At 41.3% G+C, this 24,151-nt stretch overlaps 2 protein-coding genes and 1 long non-coding RNA gene across 8 annotated transcripts in view; 1 reads left to right on the forward strand and 2 right to left on the reverse strand.

Annotated features, from left to right (window-relative positions):
* Positions 1-23,857, forward strand: LOC124259840. Its single transcript, XR_006893937.1, has 3 exons — positions 1-277; positions 9,241-9,245; positions 23,847-23,857. It is a non-coding gene; the product is annotated as an uncharacterized LOC124259840 (long non-coding RNA).
* On the reverse strand, positions 271-2,307 carry LOC124259838 (homeobox protein unc-4-like). The gene is made up of 2 exons (XM_046694050.1): positions 1,977-2,307; positions 271-1,414 (listed from the first exon to the last, which is right to left on the reverse strand). Exons 1-2 carry the CDS (start codon positions 2,103-2,105, stop codon positions 1,085-1,087), a joined length of 459 nt encoding a protein of 152 aa, XP_046550006.1. The 5' UTR covers positions 2,106-2,307; the 3' UTR covers positions 271-1,084.
* LOC124259837 (cell wall protein DAN4-like) overlaps positions 11,785-24,151 on the reverse strand; it is a 47,119-nt gene continuing 34,752 nt past the window's right edge. For 3 of the 6 annotated variants that reach the window (XM_046694049.1, XM_046694045.1, XM_046694044.1), the window contains exons 2-5: positions 16,239-16,286; positions 14,936-15,468; positions 14,296-14,385; positions 11,785-12,859 (exon numbers count right to left, since the gene is read on the reverse strand). In XM_046694049.1, coding sequence (XP_046550005.1) covers positions 12,629-12,859; positions 14,296-14,385; positions 14,936-15,468; positions 16,239-16,260 — 876 coding nt within the window. In that variant the 5' untranslated portion in view covers positions 16,261-16,286 and the 3' untranslated portion in view covers positions 11,785-12,628. Of the gene's footprint in view, positions 12,860-14,295; positions 14,386-14,935; positions 15,469-16,238; positions 16,287-16,422; positions 16,585-16,642; positions 16,795-24,151 lie in introns of those variants that run through there. The other 3 variants (XM_046694047.1, XM_046694046.1, XM_046694048.1) reach the window with 3 other exon arrangements.

The following is a 24,151-nucleotide window of genomic DNA, read 5'->3' on the forward strand; positions in this document are numbered from 1 at the left end:
GGTGACTGGAAGATTGTTCCATAGAGCTGGTGCTGCTACAGAAAAGGCTCTATCACCCATGGATGTTTTCGTGCTTGGCTGTGTTAGTCTTAACGTATCTATTGATCTAAGAGCTCTGGTGGGTACATGCAGATGTACAAGCTGGCGAAGGTAGTCACAGGACTGGTCATCGTAGAGGCAGTTATGAGTCAGTAGCAGAATCTTGAAGTAGATCCTGTACTTTACTGGAAGCCAGTGAAGGGATTTCAGAACTGGCGATATATGGTCATGGCGATGGGTTCGAGAGACCACACGAGCTGCTGCGTTTTGAATTTTCTGCAGTTTAGAATACCCAGTACTCCGGGATCCCCTTCGTCAAGCCCAAGTATTTGTTATCGAGACCATCTACATTTATGAAGGCCATTACTTAGAACATATTGGTTGATCTGACACAGCCTCGTCATACCGATGTATGCAAAAAGGTGGTACTTTAGCTATCCTTCCTGGCTCTCTGCACTGAAGGAATAAATTAAGAACTGGTGGTTTAGAGTCAGTTAGCTAGCACTGCAAAACCGATAGGAGCGTGTAAAGTACACAAAACACACACATACACATGTGCATGCATGTCGCTGTCTGAGTGTAGTAAACTTGGAGACGATCTTGGACAATGATCTTTAAACCATTTCACCTCAACCTGGCAGGTTCACAGTCAACATCTACCATCTGTATGGCGGAGACCCATGCGAAATCGAGTCCGACCATTCATGGCTGATACCATGGATGCTTATCCACGACGCCGACAATGAGTAATCAGGCAGATTAAACACTGTGACCATCCAATCGTCAGTTCAGAGGGTCCGAAAGACATCCCCAAGGTGACCAGGCCAATGGCCAGCTAATAATAGAATCATTCTATTTGGTATGTTTTCAGATAAGTAGTACAATGAACAATGTAGGCCAAAGATCACAGGACAGCGTTATGGTTTATGGTTTGTTGTTTAAAGCGAGGTAATTCAGAAACCAAACTATGTAAAACGTCCTTCTGAAGTGTTCATTCCATCCTCTGTCGCTGGTGCTATTTGACGGTGTGGTCCTTCGCTCTTGCTCACTGGAATGGGTTATATGAAAAGTGTCCATTGCTGCTGACGTTGGTGTAGAAGTGCCTTGCTTTCTCTCTCAGCGAAGATATACTGCATCGCAACTGTACCTCTCTGGAGAAAGGCCAAGCTCCAAACACTGTGTTAGGGATGCGCTGCAATGATTCTGGTGAATTGAGAACAGGAGGCATGACCTGTAAGTACGGGCTGGAAGTCTTCCCTGGCGCTGTGGTGGAGTTTGAGCTGTCACTGGCGTGATGATCACAACATCCAAGCTCCCGGCAGCCCGATGACCTCTGTTGTTTCCTCCACTTTGCTCGGCGGTTTTGGAACCAGACCTGCAAGATGATCAGCTGGTGGTTGAGTCAAATAACAAAACGAGAGACATCATAATTATTAGCCTAGTGGTTAAAGCGTTCGCTCGTCACGCCGAAGACCCGGGTTCGATTCCCCACGTGGGTACAATGTGTGAAGCCCATTTCTGGTGTCCCCCGCCCTATTATGCTGGAATATTGCTAAAAGCGGCGTAAAACTAAACTCACTCACTCACTCATAATTATTAAAACGACAACAATAATGACGGTGAATTCGACTCAACGTCAGGTTATTCAGAAACAATTTTGTAGATATGTATTTATGTAAGCAATAGTTCCCTTTGTCCGTTGTGATTATTTGCCGACACAAAGCAGGAATGATAGCCGAGGGTTTAAAACGTTCACGCTGAAAGCCCGGGTTATATTTCCATTACGGGTACAATGCTTAAAGCACATTTCTCGTTTCACCGCAGCAATTTATATGCACCATATCACACTCCCATTACAACAGTCACTCTACGGTCTCAAGTGAGGAACGTAGCCATACGAATTATCATGGTTTTGTGATCCTGTACTGTGTACTGACCTGCACTCTAGCCTCTGTCAGCTCCATTCTGTACGCCAGGGCTTCACGCATGAAGATATCGGGGTAGTGTGTCACCCGGAACGCTCGCTCCAGCTCCTCCAACTGCCACGCGCTGAAGTTGGTCCTCATCCGGGCGCGGTGCTGGGTGAGCGGCGGACCATCATCCGCGGCAGCAACGTTCAACGCTGATGTATCTGCGAGTGAAGGATTGTTGTTTCAAGGCGCAGTAGACAGCAGAACAGCTGTACTTAAATATCTGAATACTGAGCAGGAATACCAAAGAGAAACAGCACCAATGCGATCAGGGTACGACCGGATACTTTCGGCAATGTTCTAAAATTTTGCTCATACGTCAGACCCTACCCTTCCTGTCATGGGATTCCCCGCATTGAGGATGTGTTTGTATGCAATAATTTCAGCATCTTTAACAAACCTGTATTATATCTTTCGGACACATGCCAATTTATACACATGCCAATAATGGTTGTCATCCCCCTCCCCACCCCAACCCCGCACACATCTCACACACCCACCCCACACACCCTCTCCAATTAAAACAATTGAAAGGGGTGACAACCATTATTGGCATGAGTATATATGCATATGGATTCATCTCATTTTGATCAATGTCCTCCGATAAATGAAGATTTGATAAAAGATCAAGATGTTTTCTGCCCTGAATTTTTCTCAACTGTGTACATTGAGCATGGAACTAGCGCTTTTCAAATGGACTGTTCTGTTATGTCATGTTATTTCAGTTGGTCACAAGTCCAACAAACCTGAGGAAAGCAACAGAAAGTGTACTCAAATAACTTGTACAATGAAAATATTTTATTAGATGATTTCGCATTGCAATATGAGTAGGACACTTTGTTATTGAAATGTAATTTTAAAAATTCAGATGTTAGGTTCGAATCTCGGGTCGCCGCGTTTCAAGGTCTGTCAGAACCATACCCGTGCTTGTAGATTTTACCAGATCAGCAATCCTTTCGGGGTTTGCTCAAACGTGAAGGGGACGGTGGGATAGCATTGTGGTTAAAGCGTGCGCTCGTCACCGGCCTCGATTTTCAGAAGCTCATTCATGGTGTCCCTGGTTTGAAATTGGTGGAATATTGCTAAAAGCGGCGTAAAGCCATACTCATTTACTCAGTCTCTCCCACATGGGATTATTCTTGAACTGGTACGCCTGGTTCTTAAATTGCTGGAATATTGCTAAAAGCGGCGTAAAACCATACTCATTTACTCAGTCTCTCCCACATGGGATTATTCTTGAACTGGTACGCCTGGTTCTTATCTTCTTCCAAATGTAATAATTTATAATTATACAAAATCATTAGGCATTTAGTCACGGACAAAGACATTGTTTGAAATCTCTCAACGAACAATTACATAATTACATCTACTTCCCAGAGGCGTGTCCACAGCGGGACAATTGCGGAAATTTGCGCAAACTATATAACCATTTTCCGAAACTTCTCTGCAATACCGTGATCATGGATCTTAACATTTTGTTTGCAGTCTTTACCGATATCTCCTAAACATAGCATCAAGGGTCAACATGCTCATGTTCAGCATATATCTTTACACAATGCCATTTTAGAAAGTGGTCAAATGCAACATATGTTATATTTGGGATTACACTTTCTTAGTAAAGTACAAATTCTCGTACTTTTTTTATTGAGTCCCATCCGGGATTCGAACCCACACCCTCAGAGTCAGGCACCAAATCGCCAGCACACAAAGTCAGCCGCCTAACCCGCTCAGCCACCGCGACTTCCACAAAACTGAAAGTCGGACAACTGGTAGTCTCTAGACTGCGGACTTTGTGTACCCCTCTGATAAGTGTAAATTATGCGGGTTAGGCGGCTGACTTTGTGTGCTGGCGATTTGGTGCCTGACTCTGAGGGTGTGGGTTCGAATCCCGGATGGGACTCAATCCAAAAAGTACGAGAATTTGTACTTTATTAAGAAAGTGTAATCCCAAATATAGCATGATATGTTTCAGTATATATCCCTTCACCGCTGTCTTACGTCGAAAATATTTAAGCATTAAATTCAACAACCTCTTGTTATCATAGTTTTGGACTTCTCCGAGATAATTTCAGGTGAGAATAGAGCCACATCGTGTCCAATGATTTGATTTATTTTTACTCCATCGTAACAGTGACGGCGTGGGTCTTTGCTGACAATATATGTTAAGGCATCAGACCCAGTCCGCTTATATTAAGCTGGGGTATTTCTGAACAACGAACATACACATCAGAATTTTCGCAGATCAATAAGAATATGTGTGTCAAGCAATTCTTGACAGTGAATTTGGAAGTTAGGGTTACAAATGCCTTTCATATCTACAGAAAACCTCTACAAGCTTGTTGAATCTGCCTGGCATGTTCCTATCATTTCTTAGAATGTGCAGGAATATTGTTTAGAAGGTACAGCAAATAAAATACAATAGACTGGCCAATACATACAGCAATGGCAGGACTTTGTTCCATTAATACATGTATACAAATCACCTATATGCACAATGGCCAACATCAGATGCAGTAAACGCAAAATACAAGGTCCAATTCTACACTTACGTCGATTACACAACACATTTAACATGTGGAGATCAACACGGTGCACTGTTTTTCATTTACAGATAAATCATTGAAAATATACGACAAAACTTCATAAAAGCGCATATCTCAGAAAGGTACATCAAACACAATACCTAAGAGTGAGTGAGTATGGTTTTACGCCGCTTTTAGCAATATTCCAGCAATATCACGGCGGGGGACACCGGAAATGGGCTTCACACATTGTACCCATGTGGGGAATCGAACTCGGGTCATCGGCGTGACGAGCGAACGCTTTAACCACTAGGCTATCCCACCTCCCCCAATACCTAAGAACCCGCTAACTATATTGTTAATCAATGGTATCATGGTATAGATGCCGCTAGTTTACATCTATTTCAAAAAGTTTATAATAAGAGTCTTACAGTTTTCCGTAGTTTATTTAAAATCCTGAAATCATGTGTAACATTATTAACAAATAATTCCAAAATTATCTTGTAACACCACCACACAGTTTCCGAACAACAACGTTTTTCTAAATGCTATCTCACCATTTTTCACTGACGGTTCCAGACAATGGTCGGTGGCGTTGTCCGTACTTCCGTCAAAGGATTTTCCCAAAATTCGATCAATTCCGAAACTTAAAGAAGCCGACTCGACGAACTTTCTATCGCTCATCCTCTGGTGCGAGAACATTTGAGATTCTGTTCCCCGTTAGCCCCCAGTTATACGTATCCGGGGCGCCGTTACCATGTTTACAAGACGTCATGCATCTAAAACAAACCTCTACCTGGAATCACAGCATTAATTCGCCGCGGTTCATGAGATTAATTTCATCAATTTCATTTAGGTCAATTTTGTTATTTAATTTCACTTCCCCGTTAATGTTCATATGATTTTATATGCAAACACGAGCAGTCTCGGCTGGTCACGTGGTCTTTGGAGAGAGCCTACCTTTGGTCAAGTTCCCACCGGGGTCCCATTCATCTTCATCTTCTCGCCACTAAGGAACTGGGCGATGTTGACATGGGCTATGCAGTGCCACGCACTAATTAAGACGGCCCGGTACCGCTGTTGACTTATGATCAGCTAATACGACAAACATTTGAATTATTAGATAAGCATGGGAAAATCGCTTCCTAATTTCACCTGCAGTTGCCGCTTTTACGAGATTCATAATACTGGAGATATGGACATTGAAGACAATCAAATAAGCAACAAATCCGGTGTGTGTGATTTTTTCGAATTAGTTCAGGAGAGATTATATTTTGGCATATTGATGTTTCGAAGTCTGCAACCACATTATCAGTTAACCCCGCATTAGGATGCAATTACAAGAGACCGGACGCATAAAACGGACGCATATCTCGGTATTAGTCAGTTATGTTTGAAAAAATGGAATGAAAATATTGGCATAAAACTGACCTTTGATCTTATTGGCATTTCGTCACTTGTGGCTGGGAGTTGTCTCGATCTGAGGATTGGAGAGCATTATCTCAGGATTTAGGAGCATTGTGTCAGGATTTAAGAGCAGGTTTCTCTGACTTAGTATGTGAGGGGTTTCTGTTCGTATGTTTCTCGGCACGGATTATGAGTTCTAATCTCATACTATGTTTCCAAGCTGGTTGGAACCATGTCCGTGGTTTTTCCAAAACTGTGAACGTCTGAGACGTCCAACCGGATCTTCACGGCTAGACGTTTTCATTCTTCAGGATGACTTTCGACCTAAATATCGATGAATGATCTAAACCCCGACAACCTTGGACTCCCTGAGTAATAATTAAATGAACAATGGTTTTATCTTAGCTGTATGCTTACGAAATGAGATTGTTACAGTTCACAGTCAAATGCCATTATGACACGAGAAGAGTTGATGGTTGGAATGAGTGATGCTGATCGAGACTTCTAAGGATCCCGGTTAGAATTTGTCTTCAGCAACCCATGCTTGTCACAAGATTGGGTGGTCAGTCTCACTAACTTGGTTGACACATATAATCTATCTCAATTGCGTAAATCGATACGCTAGCTGTTGATTAGTGGATTGGCTGGTCCAGATTCGATTATGAGCAGACCGCAGCCATATAGCTGGAATATTGCGGCGTTAATAATGACATTACACACACACACACACACACACACACACACACATTTGACGCAGGTACATCGTACAGCAATAAACAGTTATCGTGGATGTTTGTAAGCTTAAAACCAGGGCTACTGGTTGAAACACGTAGGTAGGGATCCTATACTACCCATCAAAGGTTTAGACTCGCTTAAATCAATCACTATAAGTTATGTATGTACATTTGGTTACAACGAAGATGAATTTCTCCACTAACTTGGGGGGAAACATCTGCAAACGTTATGCAGATTAATTGCACGAGGATCATGCATCAAATTGCTGATAAGCATCCGCTAATATCGTGCATGTGAACAGCTGCGTTTGGGTGTAAAGTTTTGATAAAAACTATCGCCATATTTCACCGAGTTTCATCATTTATTGAACACATGACAATAAACCTTTCAACGTCACAAATTTGTTTTACAATACATCAGCTCATGTATAAACAGAGCCTTTAAACTGTATGGATTATTTTACAAAATCTAGTTCAGAACAGTTGACTGAAGTAAGTGGCTACATTTACACTAGTGAGTCCAAACTTTTGATGGGGAGTTTATTTGGGCACCAGGTTGTATGACTGAATATATGGATTTAGAAAATTATTATTCCATTCACAACGTGTTAAGAATTTCGTGCAAACACGCCGGTTTCGAGTTCTTCATGATGTGCACGTGCATAGGGTCGTGGTGAACGTTTCAGTGATAAAAACACAGTGAGTGAGTGAGTTTAGTTTTACGCCGCACTCAGCAATATTCCAGCTATATGGCGGATAAAAAAATACAGATTGAAACTTGTCCTGATAGTGTTTGAAACTCAAATGAACGCCGTGTTTATTTACATGCAGCATTGGTCACGTCAGGAACTCCTTCGGGCAGATGTCATGTTGGGCGTTGGATCAAGACACGTTTGGGGCCGGGGTGGGCGAGCTGGCTAAGGCGCCAGGCTAGTAACTCGGTGCGCCTAGTGGCTGCAAGAGTTGTATGGTCCCTGGATAGTAGAGATTGATAATACGATGTGCCGTTGAGATTGACATCCAGTGATCGAGGGAAATACCAGCGACTTCAGCATGTACTAGTCACGTGGATATGTGCGCTATATAAATATTATGTAATAATAATAAGACAACATTGTGCAATGTGTGGTTCGCGCTCTTAATAGGTCATAGTCAGTAATTAGCAGATTACAATCACGATATGGAGAGACAGATAACGTTGACGACAGGGGGCGGTGGGGTAGCCCAGTGGTTAAAGCGTTCGCTCGTCACGCCGAAGGCCCGGGTTCGATTCCCCACATGGGTACAATTTGTGAAGCCCATTTCTGGTGTCCCCCGCCGTGATATTGCTGGAATATTGCTAAAAGCGGCGTAAAACCATACTCAGTCAGTCAGTCAGTTAACGACAGGCATCGCCTGTGTTACGAAACCGTGAGAACCCACGCCCTGAAATATACAGTCATCATCTTTTGATTTTAGTTTTAATGCCTAGTCTGTTAATGTTGAAGACACTGGTTAATGTTATGAAGGAGAATGTGTACAAAGTGTGTCGTTAAAGGCAGCGGAAACATAGGACGACTATGATGTCTTCTCAAACTTCATGTTAGGTCATACGTGATCACCTCGTCAACATAGGTCTCATTCTAACCCTGTAAGCACACATGCCTTTTTGGAAAACACCGGGTGATGGTTCATTAAGATCCAATATCACTAACCCTCCTTGTGTTTGTTTCGTAAGGCCTGGATTTACTAACGACTAAGTGTGCATGATGTGTCACCTGGGCGATTCTTTGGGATGACATCCCTTTGGCACGGGCGCTTGCTCATGATGTTAATATAACTCTTGTTAGTTTGTTTTGTTTAACGCCGCACCCATCAATTATATTCCAGCTATATGGCGGCGGTCTGTAAGTACTCGAGTCTGGACCTGACAATCCAGTGATCAACAGCATGAGCATCGATCTACGCAATTGGGATACGATGACATGTGTCAACCAAGTCAGCGTGCCTGACCACCCGATACCGTTAGTCGCCTCGTATGGCAAGCATTGGTTGCTGAAGATCAATTCTAGCAGGGATCTTTCTGGGCTAACAGGCCTCTGCCATGTAGGTGGATTGTAAGTGATGTACATGTAACATAGTGTTAACAATTTGTCTCTTCTGCATATAGGTAGTACATGTTTCAAGCCTACTTCTCATTATCTATTCAAAACAATTCACGGATTGCAGGTTGCGATTCCAATGAAAGCGGCTATAAAATCCATCCTTTTGGAAACGCGTTCAGCATCATTTATATCTGAACACGGTACAGTTAGTTCCCCTTGACTATTGAGTGTGGGGACAAGATTGGGTCTTCTCAGACAGATAACATCTAAAATTTTAAGGTTCCTGAAAGGTAACGCGAGCTTAAAGAGCACATTGTGCCAATTATATTCTGTTAGCTATCCGTGGAAAAAGATCCGCGATTACGAGATTAGAATGTTTAAACAGAAAACATGTATAGAGATAATGTATTTATAATTAATGTCACATAAACAAATTGTACAGGCAAGGTTCTTTATAGATGACAACTTTGAAAAAAACCCAAAGAAATTGTCATCCATAAAATGTATGTGTTGGTTACTCGCCAAATTTCAAAATGAGAGTCAAACAGTTCACACATGTAATTGTGTCAATTCTACATGGTGTATATAATAACCATTGGTTTGAACATATTTTATTGTCCAAAAGACAACGGGATTAGGTACAAGTGCACCACTTATGGTCGCCATAACCTTTCACGTGATAATGTATGTAATATTTTAATTCGCACAATTATTCATTTTAATTCAAACAATAATGAGTTTACAGCTTTCAGATAGTGCAAGGTATACCGCTTTTGTTCTAATAGTGAACCTTAAGCCCATATAAACCAACTACGGGTCACATCTACGTTGTGGGATGAAGGGTGTTTCCACTTGTTACCATGACTGATGGTAAGAATGGAGCGCGGACCAGTGAGCGATATTGTAGGCAACAGTCACTACCGTTTGGATAGCACACCAAATATACTACCTTGTACGTCAAGCGTTCCACAGGGGCGTGGGGTAGCCTAGTGGTTAAAGCGTTTGATTCTGTAACATGAACTTGTTACGTGATAGAGTCGGAATCTTACAGAGGAATCTACTTACTCTTCAAATTACTTCTGAATATGAAAATAGTTTCATAATATATTCTGTATATTCAAATTGATGAATAAAATATCTCGTATTGAGATCTTGGGAGAGTCCCCGCAAAGGCAGCCAGGTAAACACTTCAATCATGTAATGACTGACTGACTGAGTTTGGTTTTACGCCGCTTTTAGCAATATTCCAGCAATATCACGGCGGGGGACACCAGAAATGAGCTTCACACATTGTACCCATTTGGGGATTCGAACCCGGGTCTTCGGCGTAACGAGCCAACGCGTTAACCATTAGGCTACCCCACCGCCCCTTCAAGTAAGAGAAGTCGGTTTAAGAGTGAGTTTGGTTTAACGCCGCTTTTAGCAATATTCCAGCAATATCACGGCGGGGGACACCAGAAATGAGCTTCACACATTGTAGCCTTGCGGGGAATCGAACCTAGGTCATCCGCGTGACGAGCGAAGGTTTTTACCACGAGGCTACTCCACCGTCCCTCTTTAAGACCATTGCAAAGGGTCCTAGTGATATGTCGTTTAGGCAATGTGTTTACTCTGTGAATCTCCAGGAAACTTTACCGGACAGAGAAAGGGGGTTTCCTTTGGACCCACGTCCTGCGGAAAACGGTCTTGGGTATTTTACATCTTTTCTTGCTTATGTGCTTATAGATTTATATAATTAAATTTGAATCTCTGAAAACCAAATAATAACTTGACCATGGCCTCATCTTTCAACCAACCGGATATAGTTAGCCTCATCTTCAAGGCAGTCATCTGTTCGAACCCGCATTCAATTAAGGTGAAAGAGAAATATATTATGTTACATTTTTTATTTCAAACAAACAATATACATGAACATGTACATATGAGAGAACACTCTAAAATGTATCACAATTGAAGAGGACGGGCATCTGAACAAGAATACACACATACAGTATCGGACAACAGAAAGTATACACCTGAGTTTGATGGTGAATGAAAATAAAGAAAGAAAGGTATTCGATGAGGTTGTAGTTTTGGACCTTCCGTTTTCTGCGTGTTAGTGGTTGTTTTCAACCGAGTAACGATATGACATCGTTTGTACTTTTGTGTCAAATCCTTATTTCCAGTGTATACTTTCTTTTGTCCATCAGTTCATATCACATGCCTACAATGAGGTAAAACAATTATGTGTAAAATTGGGCGGATATTTACGAGTGAATAATACTAGTATTAAAAAATACAAGGATAAAATTGGTGTTTTTGTGAAAAAACATCGAAATTCACATTCATGCCGGTATTTTTTCAATGCAGTCAACATCTGAAAATAGTTATTGCTGTTTTAGGGCCAACAATGTGTAAATCACAGAACATTGTCAAATGCTTGTTTCATAGTAAAATCCAAACGGTAACAGTTATCTCCCTTCTGTCTCAGTGACGAGTTGACGTCGGCAACACTCTTCACTTCAAATGACGTCATAGGGACGACTAACAGGAATTAGTTCATTAAGGGTTAACGCTTGGAAATTAAAATGAATTTAAACGTGATAAAAGCTGAAACAATTTCAACCACCTTGCATAATACCTTTCAAAATGTGAAAGATAATGAATCCACGAAATCCGTAGCCATGGTAACGTGTCAACGTGTAACATGGTCGTTTTAAAGAGGTCAAGATTATTTTTCAGTGCTTTGTGTGTAAACTGCATGTTATTTTTGTTCTTGCCTAGCTACTTTCATATATACAAACCTAATTTCAGTTTCCTGATAAATAAGCTAACGTAAGTAAGTTGTAATTCGACATTAAAGTATTAATTTACAATACTCATTGCGGATCAATGTTGAGGGTCCCGTTTCATGAATTGATTTTTGTTCAGTTAACGCATCTTCATTACTTTAACTAAGGTTTCCATCAGTTATATAAGTTATAACGCTTAGATTCTGGCAAAACTGTTATTACTTATCACAAAATCTAACGAACGATTCGTGAAGGGCGAAAATGGAGCGCGATACTCAAACTCTAAACTCTTAATATGGAGTTTGAATCGTCTATGACAGATTTTTGCAGAGATGGCGGGATAAAGCGACTTATTCAGGCTATCAAACGTAATCAAAAGCAAATATTTAATAAACATAACTGCAGAATTATTTACAAGTAAAATTTGCCAAGAGTATATCATTTAAAGTACACCCTCAGACGCAGATCAATACACGCTTAGATTCTCAAAACCACATAGTTCAGCGAGCAATTGCTCTTGTCACTTCAAACAAATATATACAACATATTCGCTTAACAACGAGATCAAAGCAGAAATCGTAAACAGATATAACTAAATAACAACAATTAACAAATATTTTGAAGTTAGCAACCATCAAGGTACATATTTGTATATTCTAAAACTTACATTTTGCCACAAATATATTTTTCTTCATCTTTCAGAAATCTGAATGCCCAGGAGGGGGTGATATCAATTAACTTTTTTGAAAAATTAATATATAATATATCCCCGGAAATTTAAACTAACTTAAGTTAACTTTGGAATAGACCAACATAGGGAAAATACATGATTCAAAGATATAGTTATTGTGAATTATTTCACCAGTATAACCTAGACTGAAAAAATGTGTTAAGCCCATTTCTGGTGTCCCCCGCCGTGATATTGCTGGAATATTGCTAAAAGCGGTGTAAAACTAAACTCAGTCAGTCAGTAGACTGAAAAATGAAACAAAGAACGAAAAAAGGATTTAAATTCCGCAAAAGCAAAAAACAACCTTTTTCGAAAGTAATGTTTTGAATATGCTACTTTGTGAGCCCAGTGCCCGGTTGCCATTTGAGAAATTAAATCCTTATCAGTGACAAAGCAGTTACAGCAAGAGACAAAAACGTCCAGCCAATGTGAGGAGAAACTGCCATCCCCGAACTGAAGATTAAGATGGCGGTGTTGTTGTTACAGTAGTTGCTGACGCAGCAATTCCACTCCGTTTGGCTGTTGGATGCAAGGTAGGGACAGTTTGTGCCAGAGCACGACATCGTGTAGGTCTTGGTGTTACTGGTCTTGTCCAACTGAAGCTGAAATTGAGAACATGTATGTAGCGCTTTTGTTGTTGTTGTTGTTGTTGTTGTTGTTGTTGTTGTTGTTGTTTAACACCGCAGTATTACGACTATATGAATTCGGTGTGTAAATGATCGAGTCTGGTAAGACAATCCAGTGATTGACATCATGACCATCAATCTACGCAAAGTCGGCAAATATTCAGCAAATATACGCTGTTTAGTAGTGTGTTTAACCTACACCACTGCGTGTCGGGATCCCGTGGCACAAAGCGGCCTTAGCTCTAAGTTGATCGTAATTCCATCCCTTAACATTAGCTTACGATCGCCTCAGAGGTCCAATCGCTTCGTGAAACGGGGCCTTGTATGATGTGCGAGAAAAATAGGTCGCACCACTTTGAAGAAACCCCTGAAATCAGGGTAATGCTACCAAATCAGTGAATCTTTGATTTGAAGCGGATCCTTGTGGTACTAAGGGATGAAACTCTGCGCAGACAACCCCGATATCTATAACCAGTGAGTGACTGATTGACTTTAGTTTAACGCAACTTTTAGCAATATTCCAGCAATATCACGGCGTGGGACACCAGAAATGAGCTTCACACATTGTGCCCATGTGGGGAATCGAACCCGAGTCTTCGGCGTGATGAGTGAACGCTTTAACCACTAGGCTACCTCGCCGTCCCCTATAACCAGTGATCTCCCACACTATGGAAGTGGTGGGAGGCAATTTCAGGAAACAAACTCCCAAAATTATTCCAAGTGGATTTCGGGCTACGCTTTACCAGATAAACAGTGTCAGGACCACCCAACCCCTCTCTGTTGCAGTTTATGTTTAATCTGTAAACAATTATAATAACAATACAGCCATAACCACATATCTCCGATAAAATCAGTTTCCACAAAATGTGTTTATCAAATTGTGTTCCCGGAAATATGAGCATATTCTGCTACACCGTTGACACCCATCACAAACACATGACAAGCCAAATCAATCAAAAGTGAATTACCGATCAATAAGAAGACATGCTCATCAATAACCCCCGCCACGGTGTTCTGTCATATTTTGACAACTATTCATTCTTCCTACAAATAGCGATACATAAGCTGTTAAATGAGAAAATCTGTTCCCATTGGGCATAACGTGCACTAAGTCAAGACACGCATGACAAGGGCCATAACTCTGTAAAGGATCTAAGTACGTAAGTAACAACTTTTTTTTAAATAACCTTACTTAGTAATTGTAAAGGATCGTAACACGGTTTCCGTTTTCGAACTCCATCAAGGCATTCATGTCCTGAAAACACATACCAAATTTGGTTTCCTTATCTATAACGGTTTTTGAGAAAATCTGTCCCCCACCATCTCGGACGGACGGACGGACGGAGTTCCAACCCATATTCCCTCCAACTTCGTGGCGGGGGATAATAACGCCACTTTTTACTGTTTCTTACCTTGCATGCAGTCCCCATGCACGTCCCATTGTCTCTTGTTATGTTTGCAGGGCAGCCATCGCCAGTACAAGTGCTGTTAAAACACTCAACCTGTCGACATAAATTATATAACTTTAACGTAGGTATAGCGTTATCATTTCTGGGATAGCTGTCACAACGTTGTTGTTGTTTGGTTTTCAATATAACAGTTTTGGAAAGAAATTGCAATTCCTGGATTGTATGCGCGTAGTGAGTGAGTGAGTTTAGTTTTATGCCACACTCAGCAATATTCCAGCTATATTACGGCGGTGTGTAAATAATCGAGTCTGGACTAGGCAATCCAGTGATCAAAATCATGAGCATGTGACATGTGTCAACCAAGTCAGTGATCCTGACCCCCCTGAACCCGTAAGTCGCCTCTTAAGACAAGCATGGGTTACTGAAGATCAATTCTAACCCGGATCTTCACGGTTATGCGCGTAGTGATGCGCGTGGTGATGCGCGTGGTGATGCGCCTTTGTCAATACATGCCGAAAGTCATGTGTCAAATTTGTAAAATAGTCAACAATTAATACTCAAATAAATTTCTATTCGATTGTACCATGCACTGTGAATGTGTCAAGTATCCTGGTGTAAAATGAATTCATTATAGGAGCCTCACAGTAGTTGGTGCCTGAGTCGATGTTGATGCGGCTGCAGTTGACGAAGTGTCTCCAGCGGTGGCGGCACTTGACGAGGTGTCTCCAGCGGTGGCGGCACTTGACGAGGTGGCGGCAGTTGACGAGGTGGATCCAGCGGCGGTGGTGGCAGTTGACGAGGTGGATCCAGCGGCGGTGGTGGCAGTTGACGAGGTGGATCCAGCGGCGGTGGTGGCAGTTGACGAGGTGGATCCAGCGGCGGTGGTGGCAGTTGACGAGGTGGATCCAGCGGCGGTGGTGGCAGTTGACGAAGTGACGGCGGCAGTTGACGTGGTGGACCCACCAGCGCTGGTAGACGCGGTCGTCCCAGCAGTCGTGCCTGCGGTTGATGCTGTATCAGTTGCTGCAGTAGTTACAGATGTGGTGGCGGCGGTCGTCGTCGAAGCTGTGGCATCAGTAGATGTCATCGGCGATGTTGAAGTGGGATCCGTTGTACTTGATTCCGTGGCAGAGGTCGTGCATCTTCCATAGTCGAAGCACAGTAATAACGCGATAACTACAAAACGAAAGTACAAACATTTCTCATTTCCCAATTTTTACATCAATCCTAGGAGACTTTGTAACGTAAATGATGTTTCCAGCTTTTCATATTCCAGTTATTATAAAGACGTACCTAAATAAATTTGGCTATTCAATTCAGTGGTTAACAGAACAGACAACGAAGTGGGTCTTTCATTCAAGATAAAACCACGTAACCCTTTCACCTTACACTAAGCAACGTGGGTTGTTCTAGGTACATGGAATCCACACCACAGAGCAATCATTGGCCCTATAAAACTCGATTTACCATTCGTTTGCGATTTCATCTTTAATTGTCATCCTGCTCCACGAAGGTCCGGGTTAGAATGAACCTTCAGTAACCTATGAGGCAACTAACGGGTTCGGGTGGTCAAACTCGCTGGCTTTGTTGACACATGTCATCGGTTCCCAATTGCGCAGGTCGATGCTCATGATGTTGATTACTGGATTGTCTGGTCCAAACTTGATTATTTACAGACCGCCGCCATATAGCTGGAATATTGCTGAGTGCGGCGTAAAACTAAACTCACGCACTCACTTAGTTGTCATCCTTATTTTATCCTTAACACTTCCATTTCAACGTTCATAAGGAAACGTTCATATGATTATCACATTATTATCCGGGGTAATACCAATCAGATTGTGCGCTTTGAGAACCATATGTATGTATCCTGGAAAGGCGCGTTATAAATATTGTCATTAATTTCACTATCATTATTTACCGTAGGTCATATGAAACACACATACCTGTAAGGTAGCTCACGTTCATGGTTCCTATTTGAGTCTGCTGCTATCCTGCAATAGTGAACGAACATATGATAATGACATATTGACAAACAAGATCTGAAGCGTAAGAATCAAAAACAGAAAAGTTGGTGGAACTGGCGGTAAGCTACAAAAGCTGATGAATTACACGACATGACGAACGCACTTTTAAGAAAGCTCCAAAGCTTCGTTCAACACAATCCTGAAACACAGCTCTTCCGAAAAATAAATTTCCCTTAACACATGCGTCTGATGCATATGGCATCAGAGACCATATGATAGGTATATGTGATCTCTGACGACATGGATTACATGGTACCTCATACCACCGAAATTATTTTGTTAAAAAATATAAACTAATGGAAATCGAATCCCAAGTGCATTACTTTAACAGGTTCTCACACCTATATTCTTGCGAGGCACAAAGTAGAAGGTCATGATGTCTGTTATATACTAGTTGTGCTTTGGCCTCCATGGAGACAAGAAAACATGACCTATCTGATGAACGTCGAGTCACCGAAAATCGGGGGAGTGGTATAACGAGCTTTCCCAAGACGGGGTGGGACTCAGGCGTTTGTTCATTGGCTGTTGATCTTTGAAAGAAGCAAATTCAGTACGTGAAATATGACCTTACCACGTGATGCTATACTGAAGTTGGGGATAGGCTTAATCGGCTTGAATGAGTCCAAGCATGCACATTCAATGTTTCAATGATGACTCATGAGCTCTTGGTACAATTGCAACTTCTTATTATCACATGGTAACTCAAATATGTCATTGCAGCACAGGAAACATTGAATATTTATCAGATGAACAGCTGGTGGTATGAAAAGGCGAGACAAGGTGTTAGCCCAGTCGCCTTGTTCAGTGCGCGGTGGTGTAGCCACGTGGTTAAAGCGTTCGCTTATATAATTAGCACGTAGATCGTCCGGGTTTGATTCACCACATGGGTACAATATGTGAAGCCCATTCTTGGTGTCCCCCGACGTGATATTGCTGGGATATCGTGAAAAACGGCGTAAAACTATACCCACTCGCTCAATATAAGTGTATACTTATATCAACATCTTGGCTTTGTTCGCATGAACTAAGTGAGACACTAAAGTTTGATTTCCATCCATACATGTTTCTACAATCAGATTCTACAGTCAGTTTCATTTCATATAGACATTTGTATACACATTCAGACACCTATGTATCATTTTAACTCATATGCCTCTATCTACATATTCAGACATATATTTACTATCATGTTTACATATACGCTCCTGTCTACACTTTCAGACACATATGAATCATTTTCTAATATACGCCTCTGTCTAGACATTCACACACAAATGTATCATTTTCACACACATGCCTCTGTCTAGACATTCACACACATATGTATCATTTTCACACATATGCCTCTGTCTGGACATTCACACACATATGTATCATTTTCACACATATGCCTCTCTCTACACATTCAGACACATATGTATCATTGTCACATATACGCCTGTCTACAAATTTAGACACCTATGTATCATTTTCACATATACGCCTGTCTACACATTCAGACACCTATGTATCATTTTCACATTTACGCCTGTCTACACATTCAGACACCTATGTATCATTTTCACATTTACGCCTTTCTACACATTCAGACACTTATGTATCGTTTTCACATATACGCCTGTCTACATATTCAGACACACATGTATCATTGTCATATATATGCCTCTGTCTACAGCCTCAAAATGACATTGCATAACAAAGCTAGACAACATTGTAAAAGTGAGACGATGATAAGAAATGGATGAAATGAGATTCGTGTAGCAAATTGATTAAGGACATGTACATCAAACCACGTGTAGCCTTCCCTTTAGTGAAATTCTGTGTCTTGGGTAAAATTTCTCGCTCACAGCTGTTGAACATTTAATTATGCAAGTATATATCTCATTTCAAACATTATATAGCTCATTATTGTGGGTTGGCCTGTTGCTTAAAATGCAAGTGAGAGAGTGAAGAGAGCTGACCGCTTTGGCTATCGGTGAATTGTGTTCAGAAGGTTTGGTGTGCTTCTTCATTGGCACCATTACATTTAGCTTAGGTTCTATGAAGTCTATTCTACTGGAATCATTCCAATGACCATATCCAGAAATGCATGCAGTGAAACATGGTCAATCAATAAAATACATGTTTCACAGAGAAAATTACTCCGAACCCAAGATTAATTTCACTGGAAACAGTATGTCTTAATTAACTGATTCACATAGTTTAATTTCGAACACAGGAGGAGAAATAATCGCAAAATGATGGAAAAGTTTTGTGTACATTACAAGCCATGCTCGGAGTAAACGTACTTGTGACCCCTTAGGCGACTGACGCACTTCCAGGGTGCCGATGTACTCAACTGTCAAAACCCCCGACAGACCCATATTGCAATCCCTGACCCAAATCGAAAGAACCTACCACACACACACACACACACACACACACACACACACACACACACACACACACGCACGCACGCACGCACGCACGCACACGCACGCACGCGCACTCTCTCCCTCCCCACACACACACACACCACGCCTTTTTCCCTTCTCTCGCCGAACTTATGCCCGAGAGCGGTAACCTAGTCGTTCAAGCCTTCGCTCGTCTCGCCTAAGGTCCGGGTTCTGTTCAGAACAAAGGCTGAGCCCATGTGAGGTGTTACTTGTCACTTGTGATAGTAGGGGGTTCATACAAATACATACCTCCCTCATTCCCTCCCTCCCTCACTAACTCACTCACTCACTCACTCATTCACTAACTCACCCACCCACTCACTCACTCACTCACTACAAACAAACACTCACTACACCAAGTCCATCATAAATTCACAAATAGAGCTTGAATTATATAACAGGTACCCAAACCTTGAATGCATGAATATATGAATGTTACAATACTTCATGCATACATCCTTATCAATACGTCCTCCTTTCCTGTGGTTCCCTATTGATCCGTTCAGCAGCATGTTTGTTCAATACTTGACAATGACAGGTGGTGGAGTCTGCATGGTAACGAAGCGATTGCAACACAACCACATGACCCGCGTGTCTTACTCCACGGCTGCACAAACGCCTTTCACAGGGATCGGTGTGTCATCATGACAGACAGATGCATAGTGAACCTTCACAGATCAGATAACCAAACATTAACATACCGTAAGCATGAATCTCTCTGTAAAGACGTGTGTGATTGTGAAGAGATGCACGCGTTTTCTAGGACACTGTGCTGTATACCAGCACATCACAATTGTACTATTGAATAAAGCAAAAACACTTTTGTGGGACATATTTTCACAATATCACTTTGTCTTTTTATGTGCATGTGTATTTTCAGAATTAGATATAGATTTAAACTTCGTCAACTCGAAATGCACAGAAGCAAGAGTTGAAGACAATAGCTTTGTTGTGTCACCTTTTTCATCAGCTGATCGGCTCATAAATACAGTTGCCTACGAGCTAGTTCATCATGAAACTTGTCAATTTAACTATGTGTTCCACTTGTCCATCATGATCAGCTTTTGAAAACAGTAGTCTAAGAGCTAGTTAATCATGAAACTTGTCACATTAACTTTTGTTCCATGTAGCCAGCATACTCAGCTGTTGCAAACAGTAGCCCTCGAGCCAGTTCATCATAAAACTTATCGCATTAACTCTGTAGCTCAACTCAGTCAACATGATCAGCTGTTGAAAACAGTAGCTTACGAGCTAGTTCACATAAATCGTTTAGCGTTACTGAACACACAGAGTCGGTGGCGGATAATTAAAAAAGCGCGTGACCACAATAATGCCCAGTGAAGCTCCCTATTTTAACATGTTTGTTCGGGTGATCAACTGACTTTCCTTTGCAGTTGTTTCTGACGGTTGAAACCGGAGAGGCAGGGTGCTCTAATACTTTAGCCAAAGCCTGGTATCGCTTTAAAATAGTTTTTCATAAACACATGCTTGTGATGTATAATGGTGTACAATGATGTACAATGACGTAAAATCGTACAATCGACAATACTGATGTTCTGGTTTCTTTGCAGTCAGCCGTTGCATGGCAAGAGTACTGCTACTTTTGTAAATACTTATTTTTGCAGGAAATGTGTGCGAATGGTGGGTGCTGCCGGAAGTACGGGACATGCTACCCCTTTCCCGAACACCTGGTGTCATTACTGATTTTCAGTGGTCTATTTATATAGTTTGATATTTTGTCCTTGCACCAACAGGAAACTGTAGGTCAGGGCACCGTGTTCTTTCACACTGCCGTTTTATATTCATGATATATGGAAAGGTTTTTTCACTTCATCTGTATAGATAGGATACAATTTTTAACTGGGCTGCTCGAACCTGCTGGGCGGAACCTGTACGTGGGAAAAGTAGCTTCAGGAAGATCGATTTTCAATAAGAAAAATTCTTATATCAATTCGACATTGTACGAAGCATTTAAACCATGTCTGAATACTTAGACGGAAGTAGTTGTTTGCACGCAACAATCATAGGTCATTTCACGCATACCTAGTCATGTACAATGTAACTCTAACTCTCACAGGGGGTAATCCCTTTTTAAGGACAGTCACAATGGAGCTATTGCACACAGGTCATACTATGTAAAAGAGAAGGAACACTTTGTAGTGTCATAAAGCACGTGTGCATAATTAGGAAGAACAGGTATATTCTGTCTCGGGAAACATAAAGAACATAATTTGTATCATTTTATGAGAGGGAAGGGTGTCGATGTTTGCATGTTATACCTTTGCACCTTCTTGCAAGGGTCATTGTGAGGAGTCATTTGTGTCTCTCGATGAGGAAGAAGCGGTTAAGAGCACTACTAAGAACCCGCTAGAAACATAACTTGAAAGCAGCAAAACAATTATTTGGGACTGATAGGAACATATCCGTGTGTTTCCCCCTGGGTAGAGAACATTACACAAATGATAATAGACATGGTATAAAACAAAGATTATTATTCAACCTCTCATTTTCCAATGGGATATGCATGTGCTATCCTCTATTGGAGAGATCAATACATATTTGAAAGAACGAAATAAAGAAAACATTATGCTTCCATGAAGGGATGAAATTATGTTTAGGTCTTTATTTAATTGACCATTTAGAGGTATTTACCTTCTTGGGAGTCATTACGTACTTGAAAGAATGAAAATAGATTTTATATTTTTTTTGCCAATCGTAAAGAACTTTTATTGCTTATCATCACAACGACAGTCTGGTAGCGTTGGCTGTCTAGAGAACTGAAGGTTGGGGATGGAATCATCTTACCAAAAAGTCATTAAAAGATGTACTTGTCGTTACTGTGCCTGGTGTTTGGCGTCAGGAGGATGCAACATGACCTGGTAAGACCGGATTCGGTATAATGGCTTGGTGCGCTGCATCCATGTTGGAGTGAGTGAGGATGGTTTTACACCGCTTTTGGCATTAAACCAGCAGTATCATGGCGGGGGTACACCAGAAATAAGCGGAGGACACCAGAAATGGGCTTCACACACTTTGCCCGAATGGGGAATCGAACCCAGGTCTTCAGCATGATGAGCGGACGATTTAACCATTAGGGTACAAAAACACACCCGATTTGTCTAGTTACAGAACAGTTTTCAGTATACATTGTCCCAGTGTATATGCATACGATTCTTTTGGTGTTCCAAAGTTCATCGAACGTGCCAGATGACCTCACAAGAACCGAGCGTTCGACACAGAGCAGCAACAGATCATGGGAAACATTTGTTCTTATGCACGATCACTGGATCCTTGCACGACCAAGGGACGCAATAGTGTACACCGCGACTCAAACCACCATGACGGATGTGAAGCTGGAGAGTCGTGATGATGGGATAAAGTGATGACATGTTATGCTTGCATTACAACTGAAACAAGCGAAGAGAGCAGGCGTCAAATAGTCAAATAGAAAGTATCCAGGCAAAATCCCTCTATACTGAATCCAATATTCATATCACCATTCCGAGAAAACGTATTCACGAGGCTAGTGTGCAGGGTGCATTATCGGATTCTAATAGGTACTGATATTAAACATGTCATATTTATTCAAAAGTACGTCAACTCCAGAACCCCAGGTTCTGTAAATTGGGCCTGAGAAGTTAATGAGGGGCTGTAGCTTTTAAAGCATTTGAGTTCCAGTAGCAGCCTTGTGCATTCTTACTTCCAACTCCACGTCAAGAAACCCAAATTATACATATATTAAAGACATATCAAATTTATGACACACCCATGTCACTCGTGGAGCCTGTGAAAGACCATGAGTGTTATTTCACATCGTGTTCTATAATACTCCGACAATGTGATGGCTGGCTGTGAATAATAGCATTTAGTCATGATAAAACGAGTGACTGAACGCATGAGCGACAACCCGCGTCAATGATGAAATGATGACAATCGGCCAGGTCATGTCCAGATTGCCGTTTTAGTCGGATCCTGCAGCAGATTTTGAAGGACAGGGGACATACATGTATTCCGACTCGAAATCCCAATTTTGGGGGTTGTATAAAATTTTACATTCTTCTTTCTTTTTCATTTTGCTTAACGCAACACTCAGCAATATACCAGATATGTGACGGCGATAATTGAGTCTGGAGCAGACAACCTAGTGATTGACAGTATGAGCATCGATCTACTCAGCTGAAATATACTACCCATCAAAAGTTTAGACTGGCTTAAATCAATCACTATATGTTATGTATGTACATTTGGTTACAACGAAGATGAATTTCTCCACTAACTTGGGGGAACCAACTGCAAACCTTATGCAGATTAACTGCACGAGGATCATGCATCAAATTGCTGAAAAGCATGTGCTAATATCGTGCATGTGAACAGCTGCGTTTTGGTGTAAAGTTTTGATAAAAACAATCGCCAATTTTTCACCGAGTTTCATCATTAATTGAACATGACAATAAACCTTTCAACGTCACGAATTTGTGTTACAATACATCAGCTCATGTATAAACAGTATCTTTAAACTGTATGGATTATTTTACAAAATCTAGTTCAGAAAAGTTGACTGAAGTAAGTGGCTACATTTACACTAGTGAGTCTAAACTTTTGATGGGGAGTATACGATGACATATATCAACCAAGTCAACAAGGCTGACCACCCGATCCAGTTTCTTGCCTGCCTCTTACGACAAGCATAGACTGATGAATATCAAGCCGGATCCAGGAGGGACTGTTAATTTATGAGTAAGAATTTATTACCATACACCTGCCTGACCGAGCAGAAAACGTGATTCAACATGCCAGTTCCGCGAATCATTTAATACATTGTATGACCTTCAAAATATAACGTGATTGCGACATGCAGCTGATTTCCGAGAATTGATCAGGACCTGTCCACTATTTGTAGGGAAAACGGCGATACAAAAGTAGTCAAATACCTGCCACTCCTATGGACGATTCCATCCATTTCCAAGAAATGTGGAAAGACGCCTGGTCGGTGGACAGCGAGAAATTATAATATTTTCGCAGTCGAAAATACGGTTCATTGCACATTATATTATAACTGAAAAATACGGCGTTTATAAATATAGATATATAGTGATTAGAAAATAGCATGGTCATAACGGTTGTCTGGTAGCATTGGATGTATGGCTTGATAAATGTAACGGTACGAAATGTGTTACCAGTAAAATCTGGCCTGGGAGAATATGGGCATGAAACCAGACTTGACACCACGCGTCTGAACATTGACGGAATCCACCTAATAATTAAAGTCTGTTGCTATTCGTTACCAAACCGGTATGCCTTTATTGATTTGTGAAAATATGTTCCATTTGAATCAAAAGTTGACTTTAGATCGATATCAACAGATGACAACAACCAGAAGTACAAAGACTATGTTCT

This window comes from Haliotis rubra, unplaced genomic scaffold, assembly GCF_003918875.1.
Source record: "Haliotis rubra isolate DU_JTF1 unplaced genomic scaffold, ASM391887v1 Scf74, whole genome shotgun sequence".
In the NCBI taxonomy this organism is placed as follows: domain Eukaryota; kingdom Metazoa; phylum Mollusca; class Gastropoda; order Lepetellida; family Haliotidae; genus Haliotis; species Haliotis rubra.